Source organism: Felis catus, chromosome B1 (assembly GCF_018350175.1).
Source record: "Felis catus isolate Fca126 chromosome B1, F.catus_Fca126_mat1.0, whole genome shotgun sequence".
NCBI classification, from domain to species: domain Eukaryota; kingdom Metazoa; phylum Chordata; class Mammalia; order Carnivora; family Felidae; genus Felis; species Felis catus.
The window spans coordinates 145,135,525-145,154,965 of NC_058371.1; the positions used below are offsets into that span (position 1 = coordinate 145,135,525).

At 39.4% G+C, this 19,441-nt stretch overlaps 1 protein-coding gene across 2 annotated transcripts in view; it reads right to left on the bottom strand.

Moving 5' to 3' along the window:
• Nucleotides 1-406: 406 nt before the first annotated feature.
• MTHFD2L (methylenetetrahydrofolate dehydrogenase (NADP+ dependent) 2 like) overlaps nt 407-19,441 on the bottom strand; it is a 145,772-nt gene continuing 126,737 nt past the window's right edge. For both annotated transcript variants that reach the window (XM_023253047.2, XM_023253046.2), the window contains one exon: nt 407-1,972. In XM_023253047.2, coding sequence (XP_023108815.2) covers nt 1,860-1,972 — 113 coding nt within the window. In that variant the 3' untranslated portion in view covers nt 407-1,859. The remainder of the gene's footprint in view (nt 1,973-19,441) is intronic.

The window sequence follows — 19,441 nt, forward strand, 5'->3', positions numbered from 1 at the left end:
GTACTCTCAAAACTACAGACTTCACCTTTTCCCATGTACATGCATTTTGGGTCATTTTGTCTGTTTGGGGGAATTTGGGGCCCATATGGATAAAACAGGCCCTTTCTGAAATGTTTGCTTGGGAGCTTTGAATTTAAACTTCTGTTGGGGTTATCAGGCCAAGACTGGTCTGGACTGATGGTAGAATGGGCTATAGACCCTTTTCTTGCATGTTTAAAAAACTTGTGCATTTCCCCAGCATGCTGCAAAGAAATAGGTAATAATTCTACTCCTGAAACCAATATTACACTGTATGTCAACTAACTGGAATATAAATAAACACTTGAAACTACAAAAAAAAAAAAATAGGTAACAAATATATGAACAAAAAAACTTATAAATGTCTTAAGGAAAAAGAAGACAGGTATTCTTCAAATCGCTTTTATTATACAGTTGAAATATTAATTATAAGCCTCTAGTCTATTTTCACACAATTGATCAGGAGCACACACTGATAAAGCATGCACTGGGTATGAATCATGGTTGGTACATTAACACACTGGGATAAGGCATGAAAACAATACAATTATGTGCTTAGGGTAGGTTCAAAATCGCCTTCAACTGACATTCAGTGTATTTCCTAATTTACATTGTGTTAGAAATATGGTATCTACTTTGAAAACCAAATGCTGTAACAGAAGAGGGAAGAACTGTGGGCAAGAGAGTGGTAGATTTCTAGTTATAGGCTAAGGTTTAGCTTTGGCATATTGTGTCATATTTTCCTATTACTTTCTGAATCTGTGAACAGCCATTTGTTCTTTAATGACGTCCTTGCTCATACTATATCCTATTTTTCTAATATTTGTGGGAGAATACAACCATACTTTTGTTTTCTATGTCTGTTTTGGGATTTTTTCCATTATTCCTCAAGGAAGAGATTATCCAAATATTTTTCTGGAAGGAGAAAGAAATTACACCTTAACCTAACTTATTCCTATTAGGCTTTTACTATCGCAAGCAGTCATTTACAGTTTGAAATGATCATTACCTTTTTAAAAAATTTTTTTTCAATGTTTATTTATTTTTGAGAGAGAGAGACAGAACATGAGCCGGGGAGGGGCAGAGAGAGATAGGGAGACACAGAATCTGAAGCAGGCTCCAGGCTCTGAGCTGTCAGCACAGAGCCTGACGCGGGGCTCGAACCCACCAACCGTGAGATCGTGACCTGAGCCAAAGTCAGACACTTAGCCAACTAAGCCACCCAGGCACCCCTGATCATTACTTTTCCAAGTAGCACTGCGTATTTTGCTTTCTTCGTTTATTTTTCTTTCCTTGAATAGAGTGTCATTTCTCATTAAGATACCTCATAGGATCCATTTATGAGATATACAAGATCAAGATTTTATTTTTACTGTTTTATCTTTCTTTTACAAGTAAGCTCTTTTTCAGCATATGAGACACATAAAATATATAAAAATTGAGCATGCTTATGTCCAAACCTAAATTACAATTTATGAGGGCACCCATTTGGCTGACAAGACATTTGTTGAAAACATACTTTGTGTGATATTTGTGTCAAAAATATATTCATTTATTATGAGCCCTTTATTGTTTAATATTATGAACAAATAGTATTCACAAAATAAACCGTTGTTACCAAAGTTTTCATTGGAATTATTTTGTTTTATCCTAAAACTCAAAATCTGTTAGCAGGAAATGCATAAAGTCGTATGAATCATCTGGTCCAGTATGATTCCATCCATGAAAAAATAAATACAATGTAGAAATAAATAGCTTTGTAGTAAAATATAAAGGTGTTTACACCCTTTGTCAAATAAATAAATAGCATGACTTCAGTTTGCTTTATTCTTTCATGTGAATTAGTAAATGAGTTTTTTAGCTGCCAGAAGGGTGTTCTTCAGAAGCATTGCCACTGTCATGGGTCCGACGCCTCCTGGGACTGGAGTGATATAGCTAGCCTTCTTCTTAACAGCTGATGGAGAAAACAGAAAGCCATCTTTATTTTTAAGTTTTTTTTTCCTGAGAATACGATATTTTTAAACATACTGAACTATTAAAAGATAAACTGAGATACATAAAAATTTTTTTTCAGATTTTATTTTTTGGTGGGGGGGGCACTTAGGTGGCTCAGTCGGTAAAGAATCCAACTCTTGATTTTGGCTGGGGTCATGATCTCAAGGTTGGTGGGACTGAGCCCTGCATCAGGCTCTGTGCTGACAGCATGGAGCCTACTTGAGATCCTCTCTCTCTCTCTCTCTCTCTCTCTCTTTGCCCCTCCCCGACTAGCATGTTGCTCTCTCTCTCTTAAGAAATAAATAAACATGATAAAAAGATTTTATTTAAAAAATTTAAAGTAATCTCTACATTCAACGTGAGGGCTCGACCTTACAACCCTGCGATCAAGAGTCATACTCTACCAAGTGAGCCAGCCAGACACCCCTAAAATTTTTAAAGTTTATTGCAGTATTTACCAATTCGAATTGGACAACAACAAACTGGAAGTGGTCAGGAGTGCTCCACCAACAAGGAGCTAGCTAGAGATTTGTAACAGAAGAGGCAGAAACAAAGCAAGGTCATTATTGATTGGCTACAACTTAAAGCCTAATTGGTATTGGTGACTGGTCGTTCTTAGGTTTTGATTTTGTAACCTGGAGGCGTTTATAGGCTTAGATTTTGGTTTGCTTACACACGCTGCCATGGCATTAGAGCCATATGAGTCTAACAGCCTCCTTGTTTAACTAAACAGAATAGAGTGGATTTTTCTGCATTACACATATCACTCTAACAACGTCAAAACATTTTTAGAATGATTAGGCTAGAAACACTCACACACTTAGATAAACAATCCTGTGTATGATGTCTAATCATCCTAAGACTGTAAGTTGAATCTCCATGCAGTTGGCTTGACATGATAAAAATCCGTAATCCATGATTGACCCAACTACCCGTAATTCTCATTAACTACTCCTAAAATACATGCTATTGGTCACAAAGGGGGAACAGGACATAGACAGTTCAGCACACGCCATTTGTTAAATTGGAAAATGCCTGTCGTAACAACAGCATCATTTATGTGTGGATAATACATTCCAGTGTAAGTCTAATAAAAATCATCAAACATATCTGAACTACTGAGCATATACACATAGTCCTGTTCTAAGGTATGCAGACTTCTATTCAGTGAATAGACTCAAAGAAAATGACAGAGAACTTTCAGCAAGTTTTATTTAAGAATGTTTTCACACCCACATTATTACACATGAATGGCTCCATACTTTGACCTGCTGGTTTAGCGCTTCACCATGTGAATATGAACAATGAAGTTTTCCCAGATAACTTACAAAATTAGCATAGACAATGCTTCTTCAACGCACACTCTGGCATTCTTAATCACATGTTATTTAAGATATATTGCCTTTTACAAGTTTGCTCGTGTGTGCTTCCATATGAATCAAAAGTAACAGATCTTAAGTATTATTTACTATTATAGTATTAGACTTTGTAGACCTTAAGTATTATTTTTGCAGAATTTATATTGCCTTCTTGAAATAGGGTTTGTAAAATTTACATTTATCTTACTTGAAGTTAGTAGTACACAAGCAAAGGAATAATATTCTTTTACTTGAAGAAAAGTCCAAATAGGCTTAAAGACATCACAAAAAGAAAAATAGTCTAGCTACTATGTATTATCAGCCTTCTCATGGTATGTAACCAAGAGGAGATAAGAATACTTATGATTTGGAAAGTAGTAGATTAGTTTTCCAAAAAGCCTCTCTACACATGAACGTGCCATTTCCCTCACCACACTTCTATCCAACGTCAAACACTCGGCTAGGTCAACAGCCATTTCACAAATAGCCATGAATTATCAATACTTTCTTCTTGCACTCTAGCTATTCCTTCCAACTGGAATATTCTTCTACTTTATCCATATAAGAAAAATCCTTATTATTCTTTAAAAGCCAATACAATGTTACCTGTGCATGATTTTTCTCAAAAACTTCCCCCTCCAACGTTGACTTCAAAGCCCCACCATCTGGGTTCCCAGTAACTTTATACGTTACTCCGTTATGGAACTTAACACACTGTGGTGTCTGTCCCCTTAACTAGACCCTAGCACCTGGAAGGGAGAAACCAAGCCTTGACAGCTGTTGCTGTCGCCATTGTTTTTAATCTCAGGAGTCTCTCCATGCACAGATTAGCCATTTGGTAAATTTTGTTAAGGTGAACTCAATAGCCCTTGAAATTTAAAATCTAAAATCAATTTGCAGGAATGTGTCAGAGGATGCAAACAATTTAGTTCATGCTAATTTACTAAAAAACTCAAGCTACTAATTTACTTGATCATGACAAACTCCATTTTTTTACTATTTTTTAAAGTTTATTTGTTTATTTTGAGAGAGGGAGAAAAAGAATGAGTGGGGGGAGGGTGAGAGAGAGAGGGTGAGAGAGAGAATCCCAAGCAAGGTCCGCACCGTCAGCGTGGAGCCCGATGCAGGGCTTGAACTCACAAACTGTGAGATCATGACCTGAGCTGAAATCAAGAATTGGATGCTTAACTGACAGAGCTACCCAGTCACCCTTACTTTGTGATAAGCTGACTTACTAGCATGACCAGTGCCTTCCAGGACCTTTTCGATAGACTTGGAAAAGCCATGCCTTTAAAATATCAGCAGATTTCGAGAAGAAATGTACTATATTACTACTATTTACACTGATTGTATAGAAAATCATGTATTTGTAAAGTACTAACTTTGAAACATTAATGGTTAAAAATAAAAGACTACTGAATGATATGGTAAATGAAGAATCAAGTATAAACTAAATCTTCAGTGGAAAACAAAATGGTTCATTTCACAATCAACAAGTGGATAAAATTCATTGTGTCAGGGAATCTGCTGTGGGTAAATAGTCATTTTTATATAATTTGGTTTTCAACTTGGAAACGTAAAGCAGCTTGGAATTATGTGTATATAAAAAATAGTAATAACCCTCAGTTATTGAGTAATACTGAGTAATACTCTCAGTTGAGTACCTACTTCTTGCCAAAAACTTTATATATATTATTTGAATAATTCACATTGAATTATTACTTCATTTTAATAGATGGAGAAAGAATGTCTCCCCGAAGTTAAAGTGACTTACCACTCCCTTGTATGGTAGAGACATTATTTACAGCCAGGTTTGAAACATTCCACGATGCCATCATTCCACCCCATAACCCTGTGCAACTGCATTACCATGACCCGAATAAATATAAATATCCCAAGAAAGACTCAGGTGCCAGAAATGAACTCAGTTTTCTCAAAGGGGGAGGAGGATTGTCTGAGAAAAGAAACAAAGCGGAAAGTCCGAATAAAACATTTTCCTGCATATTTCCTGTGAGTCCTCACAGCTCGTCGTCTTTGAATTACGTCCAGCACATCAAATTACACAGCTGGCTTAGCAGTCTGAACTGCTTTCTTCCTGGGCGTCAGATCAGATAAACCACGGGTCTGCTCAGGTATCATGACACTCCTCTTCCAAATTATGTTTTTCACAATATGCTTACCATTGCGTTCTTCTGCTCCAAAAAGTGAGGTTTGGAATGTTGGGAGAGGGAAGGGGAATGAGCTGTTGTGCAAAATAATACCTGCTGGAAATCTGGAGCTTATGTCTGCTTTTTTTTTTTTTTTTTTTTTTTACATGTTTTCCTGGTAAAAACTAACACACACGTATCTTGTCCTGCCTATTACTTCATAGAAATACACTACGTGATGGGTAGTGGGCCTTCACCTGATATGGGCTAGGGGTTCTCTGGACGTTCATAAGCATTCAGTTGCATCAGCTCTGTACATTACTCACTAAGCAAAGGATTATGATATCACTATGAACACACACCTGGCTATCCAAGTCCTTGCTTCAAATATTTTTTATCTCTGAAATAAAGTGGATGAATATGAAAATGAAGTGGGTATAATCACGAGAGGCCAACTGTGAGGAGTTTGATTGAAAAAAAAAAACATCTTGGGTGTTTATCCCTTTTGATTGGATTTTCATGAGAATCTACATCTGAGAAAGAAATATAACTGTATCTGCTGCTGGCTAGTGTTAATATATCGTCTATTTACATAACAACCAGGATATGGAAATATTGATTTCTCAAGAAAGGTAGGGAATTTTCATTGGCAAATGCCAGTGGGTACAGATGCCAATGCTTAAAAGCATTTCTATAGTCTAATGATTTTGCATGACTATTCCAGGGCTGTCCTACACGACATATTTATGAAGTCTCAGAAGTGGCTTCTGAGCTAAAATTAGTCATGTGAGAAAGAGTTAAACTCAATACGTTTGATGCTCTGAAAAGCATCTTCCCCAATCATGTCTGCAAGAGAGTAAGTTAACAAGCATTACATCACCAGAATAATCTCTCATTGGCTGGTCTTTCCCTGAGGGCAGACAAAGGTTTGCACTTGCTCATAGAAGATGATGCTTTTAAAGATTAATCCTATTCTGTGCGGGGGGGGGGGGGGGGGGGAGCGTTCTATATGCTCTATTGAAAAGAATTATGGAAGCACTTTAAGGCAGTAATTTCCTTCAGAGACTTATTTACTCTGTGTTTAGGTGTGAGGGAGTATGTGTGTATGTTAAGGGAAATGCCAAATTTTCTGGATGTATGAGAACAAGGTTCAGGCTCCCCCTCTGCTATCCAAAAGTAGAGCATTCCTACGAAAACTTTCATAAGTCAAAATGGTATGAAGCTGAGGCAAATACTATTAATTTGTATGGAAAAAAATGTGAGCATTTCCAGACCTAAAAACAAACAAATGAACAAACAAACAAACAAACAAACACACCTCTCTGGCTTTTCTGACACCTTAGGACATATTTTGCTAACAGGTGCACAAAATAAATGAAGATAAGCATAGATGCTCACAGACACAGTTCAAAGCTATGGCGGCTAGATGTTGCATTGTTCCCGACGAAGGAGCTTGGTGGGGCCGCTCAGGGTGCACACTGCCTCTGTAATGCTCACTGCAAAACAAATGCTGAACGTTTTTCGTTTTGCCCTTTTTTTTTTCCAGAAAAGCTAAAATCCTCGTTGGATTTCTTTCACTTAGGAAAAACAGATACTAACGTAGGTTTTTTTGTAAAAGCAAAGTGGCAACATGAACATTCAACCAGCGGGGGAGCACGCATTAGCTCTTGATCAGTATCAGGATTTCCATGAGAGGCTCAGGGATGGCAAAACCAGGTTGAGATTCAATTTTGTGAAGTTAACACGATTTCAGAGTTACTGAAACTGTTGGACAATGGAGGCAAATAAAACAATCATCAAATCCTACTGTTATCTGCATGGAATTTGCTCTGGGGAATGAGATTCAGATGGAAATGAGTTGGTCCTGGTTAAAGCAAGTATCTGAAAATAAAGACTATTTTGAAGAAAGGCAACAATTAGCATGACAATCTATTTGAATGACCTCCCTATAAACTTCAGACACTGCAAAGGAAATGCTATAGATTTCCTTGAGGATGATTTAGAATATTAGAGAGTCCACATTCAGTTGTATAGCAAGAAAAGAGATGACCAGTTAAAATCAGTTATTTGAGTTGCAAGATTTGCCTCTGTACATACTACTCTCTTTCTTTGACATACCCTTTCTGCATTTCCTCACCTGATGAATATTTATTCTTCCCTTGCAGATTTAGTTAAATGTCACTTCCTCTGTGGTGCTCATTAACTCCCCAGGCTGAGTTCACTCATCGATCCATGAAACTTAGCAGTGATTTTCAATTCGCAGTCACAACGTATGCTGGAGTCTCCTGAGAAAAGCAGTCAAACTACATCTACTTTCTCCCACCTCATGATGTTAGGGCACACCACTGAGAATCGTTGCTGAAGTGAGAGAGATTTCTAATAGTGGTTGTGTGAGGGAGAGGGTGTCACACTCACACATGTTAACAGCAGCAAAGGGGAAGTTTAAAACATGGTTGAAATTCATTGCTTCATTAAGGATACTTCACTTGGAGACCTCCAGGTCTCCCAGTCAGGCCCCAGGCAAACCCTGATGTTCAAATGCTTGAATCACAGTTGCTAATGCCCCATCCATCAAAGCAAGTTACAGGGTCAAACTCAGATTTGAAAGTCTGGGGATAAGGATGTTGGTAAAGTTGCGTCACCGAAGAGATGAATATATGGGGACAGAAGAAATGTTTACTCATGTTTTTATAATCTACCGTAGTAGTCTTTGGGTTTAGAAATGAAATCTCTAACCTGCTGCCAGATTTATTCTTTAAAACAGAGTAGATCATTTCAGCTTTGGAACATTTGATGAATCTTCACCATCTCCAGGATAAAGTATAAATTCTTTGTTGTGGCCGTTAAGGTCCTTTATGATCTGGCCCTACATCTGTGTCTTGCATTATTTCTGAATACTTGCATATTTTCCTAACTTATTCACTATTCCCACACTGGCTACAGATTGGCCCAGATAGAATCACCACAAACGTTTCCGGAGAAAGATGGCAGCCACAGCCACTGTCCCTTGGAACTTACAGTGTAACTGGGTGAGAGATATTAAAAATATAATCACCTAAATGATCACTGAACTATGGATATGAAATGTCCTACAAATGTGAATGTTAGGAGGGAGGACCTAACTGAGCACTACACGCATTTGTGGTATTTACCTATGCCAAGTCCAGAAACATGAAGGATAAATCACTGTTTCCATGGGAAATGGAGAGGTGGGGAGTAGACAGTGTTCTTGGCAGGGGGGAACCATGTCTGTGACAAAGGTGGAAAGAAGCCTCCCTCGGGTTGGAAACATGGCAAGAAGGCCAGGGGGGCTGACATGTAGAGTGAAGAGGAAGAGTCCTGCTCATGTAGAGCCTAGAATAAAATGTTAATAATTTTAGATATTAACCTAAGAGCAATGGTTAAAGTACTTTTAAAATTTGAGGAAAAAATACATTCTGAGGCAATATAAGATCAGATGGGGAAACTGTCTGTTTTGTATTGGCACATTTCTCAAATGAGTTTATCATCAGGGGTGGAGGAAAGGGAGATAAACAAAAAGTAGGAACATCGACTAAAATGTGTAGGATGGTAATAAATGCTGGTTGTATGCGAGTGACTCAAGGAGGGAACAGGAATCAGATATGGGCATCAGAGAAAGATTTGTAAAGTGACAGAAAAGCTTCAAGATCTGATGGATGCCAGCGTGTTAAGAAAAAGGAGAGAATACAATGCGGACATAAGGGAATAGTAAAAGCAAAGGAGGTTTGATCCGACAATGAACTTGATGCAGCAGAGGAGCTGACAGAAGTTCGTCACGATGGAAGTACATGAGGAAAACAGAGTAGATGAGGCAGGGGAGGTGGACACGGGCTACGTGACCCGGAGGTGAGGAGTCAGGACACTTAGGTTGGGTGATGACAGCTGTAGTTATTGTGTCCAGATGAATAAGCTTTTAGGAAAGACCGTGAATGAACACACTTCTATATGTAGGAATAGCCAGTTCTGCAAAGTGAGAAGTCGGGAGTGAAAAATGTATACAATTTAATAGTTTTTAAATCAGGTAACTAAATTACGGAGACATTCATGTTGTATTTTCATAAAGTTTTAGGTCCCTGAATGTCATTAAATTATTATCCAAGAAATCTTTGTTTTTGTTTTTGAAAGAGAGAGAGAGAGAGAGAGAATGGGAAAGAGGGAAGGGCAGAGGGAGAGGGAGAGGGAGAGAGAGAGAGAATCTAAAGCAGCCTCCACATCCAGCACAGAGCCCAACATGGGCTGGATTTCATGACTATAAGATCATGACCTGAGCTGAAATCAAGAGTCAGGCACTTAACCGACTGAGCCACCCACGCGCCTCCTCCCCCCAAGAAATCCTTTTGTAGTCTGAGATCTGGAATCTGACCTGTTGTGTTCCTTTTTCTCCACCATGTGGATGACTGCTTTTTTTTCAGTTACTGGCTTCAGATTTCTAAAGCAAAGAATTAAGATCGGCGCGCTTGACATCTTTTCCATTATTCTTACTTGAAGACAACCATGCTTCAAGGTCAGGACTAGAGCCAGAACTATGGAGCAGAGGTTGTTTCATGTTTCCAATTTGAGGGGATGACAGGGATGATGGAAGAAACTAGGTGCCCAGTCCAAGGTGTGGAAAGATTACTCACGAAGGATACAAGTAGCAACTTAAGAGACATCAAAATGCCCTCTAACAACTTAGGTAAGAATAAAAGAAAATGTATGGGATCGTTAATCTTTGGTACCAGTAATGCATGCCTCATGACAGTGTGTCTCTGGCTTGTATGTTTATTTCCCCTGGAAACTTTACGTTCTCAGGTTCCTAGCGTCTGGACTTAATAACCCAAACTCTCACCTAACATACTTTGTTAGGAAGACTCAATAATTCTTTGGCAGATAGTGAATTTCTGCTTCAGCACATTATATACTACTCCAAAGGTTCCAACTAATAGAGTTTCCGGATATACCTACACCATTAATTTTGCTATTATGGCTTGGAAATTGTATATTCTGGCAAAGTCAGAGAATATATTTGTGCTTTATAAATGTATTTTTGGGTGGAGGATGAGAAACTGGTGTCTCAAGTTCCTGTAATATTGTTTTATCTCTCTTTGTATTTTGTCCAGTTCTCTGTCATTCTTAAGGAAGTACTCTATGGCCATGTCAGATTTGCAACAATGCCACAAATAATTTAAAACAATTTTTTTAATGTTTATTTATTTTTGAGAGAGAGAGCATGAGTGGTGGAGGGGGAAGAGAGAGAGGGAGACACAGAATCCGAAGCGGGCTCCAGGCTCTGAGCTGTCAGCACAGAGACTGGAACGGGGTTTGAACTCATAAATTGCAAGACCATGACCTCAGCCAAAGTTGGATGCTCAACCGACTGGGCCACCCAGGCGCCCCTGCCACAAATAATTTTTAAAACCAACTTCCTTCCCCAAAAGGAAAAGGAATGATTCCTTATGTGTGGCAAGACAGCAGATGGAAATTTTCTTGTTTCTCTCATATGAATTTCACCAGTCTAGTATACATGGGTAATTGTCTAAATTAAATGCTTAGAGAATTTTCCCATGCTTCTAAATGCAGGCCATTTAGACATGACTTCTATACACATCCACTATAATGAAGTGGAGACAAGCTTCAGGAAAATGAAGTACATGAATAACAACCAGAAAAACCTGACTGGCATAGGACTGGAAAAATAGTATGACTCAGGCGGTAATATGGAAAACACTCCACTTTCTCATATAGTTGATATAAAAATGACACTTAAGAGCATTTGATGGTGAACCAGAGAGAGTAAAGGGCTCCTTGACAAGTGAATGGCTCACCATTGAACTCTTGCAAGGCAACAAGGAATCAGATGCCCCAAAGGTAATTTACTATGCTTCCTCTTGCATTTATCTGGTTGGCTGATTCTGGGGTTTCTACAAGATTTCTACATGTATGAGGACATTCATTATCACAGCACCCTTTGGGGCACTAATGGGATGGACAGGATTAATGTCCTGATGGATTACAAGAGAAAGAGACTCTGATCCACATTTCTATACAAAGTGCATTGGCTTCAGTAGTTTGGTGGGCTGCATTTAGATCAATGCATCCCTCACCTATTTATAATGCTATCTGTATGTGTAGGGTGGCTAAGCCTTTTTTTCCTTTACCTTTCTCCTTACATTAAATCAAATCTCGGGGCGCCTGGGTGGTGCAGTCGGTTAAGCGTCCGACTTGAGCCAGGTCACGATCTCACGGTCCGTGAGTTTGAGCCCCGCGTCAGGCTCTGGGCTGATGGCTCAGAGCCTGTTTCTGATTCTGTGTCTCCCTCTCTCTCTGCCCCTCCCCCGTTCATGCTCTGTCTCTCTCTGTCCCAAAAATAAATAAACGTTGAAAAAAAATTTTTTTTTTAAAAATCTCTATATACCCAGCGACCTGTCTCATAGATGTGAATACCAAAAAGTACTGCTCAGACCACCCAGAAGGCATTCGATGGGACCAAACAGCAAATCAATCACCAAATGAAAATTTGAAATTGCTTTCTGTGAACTCTGTCTATGACCCATCAGTGGAACCTCCTTTCTGACCATGGAGGGTGTCAGCTACCATTGCCAATTTCCATTTTGGTAGGCCAGAGTAAGGATCACTGCCATGTATGTTTCTAGTACTCTACCAAAAAGACTAACAATATGTCCTTTTCATGACTTCTTTAAAAGAAACATAATCGTCATTTACTCCTGTCATTCTTCCCAGTCCTTTTTCCTCAAACCACTGAACATTCCTATCATACAGTGACACATCTGTAAACTAGATGGGTTGTTTGGAGCATCCTCCAAATCTCCTGGCAAGGCCTTAATGTTGGTATCCTGCCATAATCAACCCAAGATAGTAGGAGATAAAATATCCTCCCATCGATATTTGTATTGTAATATGGGGTCCTGACAAGCAACTACAAAAAAAAAAAAAAATCTCATCATTAGGCGTAAAAGAAGAAGAGAGACTTACAGAATCACTGGGCACTTCTCTTGTTCCTGTGGATGTCCTTTTTATGTTTCGACTTTATTCTCTATAAAGGTAGGTTGCTCGATGTCAAATACAACCTTCTGAAAAGATCTTTAAAGCTGACCTGATTTCAAAGATCTAGACTTCGCAACGAGCATCGCGTCGTAAATTGTAGGCATGTTGTGAGCCACAGTGGGGGCAGCTGGCTCACTGACAGAGATCTCACAGTGACCATTACTACTTGTTTTATGAAATGAGCTGCACGGGCACTATGACCACAGCGTTAGTAACAGTCTCTCTCAGAGAAGCTTTTGCAAATTTCCATCAACTTTTTCGAAACGACTGGAAGAAATCACCTCTGGGTTAAAGTGTTAGGCCTTCCCTTATACTTGAGCCGGATTTGGGGGCTACCTTGTAATTACCTACCACAAAAGTTGATATCTTGAGTCAGATTGACCATATTGTTATGAACTGAATGTGTGGGTACCTCCAAAATTTCTATGTTAAAATCCTAATCTAGGATGCGATGGAATTAGGAGGTGGGACTTTGGGAGGTGATTAAGTCATGAGGGTGGAGCCCTCAGGAATGGAACTCATGCTTTTATTGAAAAGACTCCACAGAGCTCTCTCACTCGTTGTACCAGATGAGGGTACAATGAGAAGTTAGCTGTCCGTAACCCAGGAGAGGGTCCTCATCCGAATCCGACTATGGTGGCACTGTGATCTTGGACTTACTCCATCCAGAACTATAAGAAAATAAATGCTATTGTTTCAGCCACCCAGTCTGTGGTAATTTGTTATGACAGACTGAACTAACATCCGTATCATCAAATTAAATGATTAACACTGAAAATCGTGTTGGTAACTTTTTTTTTACAATAGTAATAATAATAATAATAATAATAAAGTGATCAAGTTGTTCAAAACTAGTGCCATTTCCTTAGAAACTGGCAATACTCTCTGACTTTCCCATCTTGTATAACACACACTTGGTAGTAAGCAGTGCCAAACCATTTCCAAAAGATGCTTACTTTAAAATAAAACAGATGAGGGGCGCCTGGGTGGCTCAGTCGGTTGGGCTGCCGACTTCGGCTCAGGTCATGATTTCACGGTCCGTGAGTTCGAGCCCCGCGTCGGGCTCTGTGCTGACAGCTCAGAGCCTGGAGCCTGTTTCAGATTCTGTGTCTCCCTCTCTCTGACCCTCCCCCATTCATGCTCTGTCTCTCTCTGTCTCAAAAATAAATAAACGTTAAAAAAAATTAAAATAAAATAAAACAGATGAACATAGGCGAAGGAAAAAAAAGAGAGGGAGGCAAACCACAGAGACTCTTAACTACAGGGAACAAAATGAGGGCAGCTGGAGGGGAGGTGGGTAGGGGATGGGTTAGATGGATGGTGGGTATAAAGGAGGGCACTCACAATGAGCACTGAGTGACAGAAGTAAGTGACAATTTACTAAATCCTACTCCTGAAACTAATATTGCACTGTATATTAACCTACTGGAATTTAAATAAAAACTTGAGACATTACTTTTTTTTTTAATTTTTTTTAATCTTTATTTATTTTTGAGAGAGAGAGACAGGGTGCGAGCGGAGGAGGAACAGAGAGAGAGGGAGACGCAGAATCTGAAGCAGGCTCCAGGCTCTGAGCCGACAGCACAAAGCCCGATGTGGAGCTCGAACTCATGGATTGTGAGATCATGACCTGAGCTGAAGTTGGACGCTTAACCGACCTGAGCCGCTCAGGTGTCCCAAAAGAACCTCACTTTAACATGTAATCTGGAGAATAGAAATTCCATGAGAGCAGGAACTTTATATTGTGCATGGCTATATCCCCAGTACCTTGAAGATACGTTGAATGAGAAATGTGTGTTGAGTAAATCCACGAATGTCTCAGTGGACGTATTATTACTGGATCTGGATTGTTGCAGGTTAATAATATGTTTGATGCCACCTCAAGTGGCAGCTTTTGTCCCCATTAAGGCAACTTTAAGGAATTACTCCTGTAATGTAATTGTAACACTAGAGATTTGTAAGTACAGAGGATGATCATACATGTGACCCGTGGTATGACTAAGAAGGAGAAAACCGGCTGTGGGATGGAGATACAAAAGGAATACAGGGCAAGAAGCTTACCTTACAGAGGCATACAAGGCAGGAGGGAACAACCAAGTGAAAGTACAAGGTAGTACAGAAGCAAGAACAAAATGAACAAGGCAGGTAAGACCTTCTATGGGAGTTTCGAGAAGATGGGGATAAGCATGAGTGCCTTCAAGTTGATTCATATGATATTGGGGTGAAGAACAGATTTGACCAGAAGAGAGTGGAGGTCAGAAAAGCAGTGAGGAGCAGGATGGTAACTGCAACGCAAAGTTAGGTGCTTCTGGATTAGTACCAAAGTAAGACTGGAGAGAAAAGGCAAATAATGAGCATACACACAAACACACACACATACTGTCTTCTGCCAGGGACCATACTCAGCAAGCTACATACATTAGCTCATGTGAGGTGATTATTTCACATAATCTTCATAACAACTTTATAAGATAGGCATTATTATCTGTTTTCCAGATGATAAAATCAAGTCTCAGAGAGGTGAAGGGATTTGCCTAAGATCATAATTGTTTTATGCAACAGAACTAGGATTCATACCTAAGTCAGCCTGACTCCAAATTGAAATCGTTTTAAGAAAGATTGGACATAATCTACGAAGAGCACGGACAGAAAAGGTAACCCTCAGGTTTCAAAGGTGAAATACTAGGCATACACAAGAGATCTATGGTAAAAAAAGGGAAAATGTAGATTAAAAGCTGCTTTAAAAGCACTCCAAGGTTTTAGTTTCACATCTAGTAGTTTCTTAGAAAATGGTACTATATAATTCTAGACCCCCGTTTGTCCTCATATTTTGACTATGGGGTTGGAAGTTTGAGGAATAATTCTGACCAGATAGAGTCCCAAATTATAGACTCCCTTTTGTTGTAGGAGGGATTTCCTGTCAAGTAGAGATGCTTTGAAAAATGCAAAGTAAGCCTCCAGCTGCTTGGGGCACAATTCACAATTGTTTACAGTGTCATACTTCCCTACTTCAACAATGTTGAGCTACTTTTGAGTACAAAAGACCTTTTGCAATTTTTCTTCTTTGCCTTTGATCCGCTCTTTCTCACCTGGAAAGAGCCCCTTCTTCTCCCTCTGCCCCCTCTCCACCTTATATACGCACACTTAGGTGAAATTCATTCATCTTTTCAGACTCATCTCAAAAGGGTTCTAGAACTGGCACCTTCGCTCTTGCTTATTTGAAAACTCTTAGAGTCATAATTGATTCTTCTCTTTCTTTTATATCTAATCATTCAGCCAATCATTCCGACCCTTCCTTTAAATTATATCTACCATCTAACCACCTGTTAACACTTTCACCCATTACCATGCTGGTCCACACCCCATCTTGGATAATTTCTTTCTTGGATAATTACAATAGCCTCTTAACAGGTATCCTATTTATATCCCAGCCTCTCTAAGGTCTACTTGATATTCAGTAGCCTTGCTACTTTACTTTACTTTACTTTACTTTACTTTACTTTACTTTACTTTACTTTACTTTACGGTAAAATCCAAATTCCTTTCCATGGCCTCTAAGGACCTACATGATATGGCATCCCTGCTGCTACCTCTTGGACTTTATTCCCCCCGATTCGTCCCCTTATTTACTCTGTTCCAGTTACAATGGTCTTATGGCAGCTCATGAAAGCCATTAGGCATGCTGATCCTCTAAATCTTCACACTTTCTGCTCTGCGTGGGGGGATATTCCTCTCCCATAAATCCACAGCTCCCTCCGTCACTTTGTTCAGGTTGGCAGCGAGTCTTCCCTGAACACCCTCTTTAGCGACCTTACTCTATTAATTCTCTAGCCTCCCTTATCTGGTTTTATTTTTGTAACACCAAACACTGCTTAATATATTACATGGATGTGTATGCATTTGTTTATTATCTGTCTTCTCCAACCTGATGTAAGCTACCTGCGGGTTAGGACTTTGCCTATTTAGATTATCGTTGCATCTCAAATGCCTGTCACAATGCCGGACACATAATATCCCTTCAACCCCTACTGCATCCCAGCCTCAGCCCTGCTCTGGCTTCCAGGAATTCCTGAGAGGGCCATGGGTGGCTCCTTCCCTTCTCACTGTGCTCGTCAGTGCTATTTGCAAAGGGCTCTTGTGAGGGGCCAGAGAAGCCCCTCAGACTGTACAGTGCTGGGAATCATGGGACAAGAACAAAAAATCATTGGCAGGAAATGTAGGCTCAGCTGTTGGGACCCCTGCAAGACTGGGGTGTACCATTCTTGATGTAGTTTAAGAAAAGAGCAGGTTGTAAGATGGACAGATGAACCAGCCCAAGATCTGGGCCTTCTCCTTTTCCTTAATGTCCAGGGCAAGTCAGGTTAGGAGCTCCCTTTCCCTCCCTCCCTAGGACCATCCTCTCCCCATCCACACATTTCTCCCAAAGTTTGAGCACGGACTCTCATGAAAATTGTTCCCTCCAGTAGTTCAATGAGCTGGTGTTGGTCCTGTGTCATCCCTCTACTGCCTACAGGGTGAGATAAGCTAGCTCCAGGAGGACACTTGGCCACACTGCTCTCCCAGCCTATCCATGGGAGGGTGCACACAGAATCCCATGGGAGGCTCCAAAGAGCAAGCAGGGCACTGAGGAGCAGACAGCAAACAAATAACACTGGGAAGGGAAGGCCCTACCCATGCCCTAGTCCCCACTGTGTCCCAGCCTGAACTTAAGATTCCCCGCGCTGTCGTTTTTTTTTTAATTTTTAAAATTGAGATATCATTTATATAAAACATTGTGTAAGTTTAAAATGTACAACAGATTAATTCGATACATTTATATACTGCAATATGATCACCATCATAGCTTTATTTAATACCTGTATCACACCACATAATTATCATTTCTTTTTCGTGGGAAAATACTTAAGATCTAGTATTGTAGCAATTTTGAAGTATATAATATAGTATTGTTGACTAGATTCACTATGATGTGCGTGAGTTCCAGAACTTATTCATTTTCTAGTTGCAAGTTTGTACCCTTTAACAGCATCTTCCCAGCTTCCCCCACCCCTGCACCCAGCCCCTGGTAACTACCATTCTACTCTGTTTCTACAAATTTGGCTTTTTCAGATTCCACGTATAAGTAATACCACACAGCATTTGTCTTTGTCTGACTTATCTCAATAAGCATAATGCCCTCAAGGTCCATCCATGTCGTCACAAATGGCAGGATTTCCCTCTTGCTCATGGCTGAAAATATTCAATTGAATATGTATATATGCCACATCTTCTTTACCCTTTCATCTACTGATTGACACTTTTGTTTCCATATCTTGGCTATTGTGAATAATGCTGCAACAAACATGATTACATAGATCTCTTTTTGATATCTTGTTCTCATTTCCTTTGGATGTATACCCAGAAGTGGGATTGCTGGATCATAAAATCAACATGCAGAGGGGCACCTGGGTGGTTCAGTCGGTTAAACCTCTGACTTCGGCTCAGGTTATGATCTCATGGTTCATGAGTTCAAGCCCTACATTGGGCTCTCTGCTGTCAGCACAGAGCCTGCTTTGGATCCTCCGTCTCTCTGTTTCTCTGCTTCTCCCCCCGCCCCCTTGTGCACGTGCATGCTCTCTCTCTCTCTCTCAAAAATAAAAATAAAAATAAAACATTAGAAACAATTAAAAGAAATAACATCAACATAAAGAAATTGGTGTTATTTCTATACACTAACAGTGAAATATATGAAAAATAAATAAAGAAAACGATCCCATTTGCAACAGCATCAAAAGCAATAAAATACTTAGGAATAAATTTAACTCAGGAAATGAAGAATCTTTACAATGGAAATTACATGACTTTGAAGAAGAAAATTGAAGAGGACACATGCAAAAAATGGAAAGATATCCCATGTTCATGGATTGGGAGAATTAATAGTGTTAAATTATCCATATTACCCAAAGCCATTTATAGATCCAGTGGCATTTGTCACAGAAATGGAAAAAAAAAATGTATGAGACCACTAAAGACATTGAATAGTCAATAGCAATACCGAGAAAAAAGAACAAAGCTGGAAGCATCACACTTCCTGATTTCAAACTATACCAGAAAGCTAGAGTAATTAAGACATTATGGTACTGGCATAAAAACAGACACATAGAACCAATGGAACCAAGTAGAAAGCATAGAAATAAACCCCTGAATGCAAGGTCAACCATTATTTGACAAGGGAGCCAAGAACACTTAGTGGGGAAAGGATACTTTGTTCAGTAAATAGTGTTGGGAGAACTAACTACATGTAGAAAAATGAAATTGAACCCATATCCAATACTACTTATAAAAATTAAGTCCAAATTAATGAACTTAAATATAAAAACCAACACTATAAAATTTCTAGAAGAAAACAGGGGAAAAGTTCCTTGATATTGGTCTTAGGAATGATTTTTTTTTTGGATATGACACCAAAAGCACAGAAAACAAAAGCAAAAATCAACAAGCAGGACTACTTCAAGCAAAAAAGGCATCTGCACAGCAAAAGAAACAGTCAACAAAATGAGAAGGCAACGTACAGAATAGGAGAAAATATTTGTAAATCATATATCACATAAGGGGTTATTACCCCCAAATACCTTATCAAAAATACTTGAGGAATTCAAACAACTCATTACAAAAAACAAAAAATCCAATTAAAAAATGGACAGAGGACATAAAAAGACATTTTTCCAAAGAACACATCCAAATGACCAACCAGTACATGGAAAGATGCTCAACATCACTAGTTATTAGCGAAAATACCGGGCTGGGCATACATACAAAAACTTTAGTACTCGAACCAGGAGACATGCAGCGTCTATGTGGGCCCTGAGCCCAGGAACA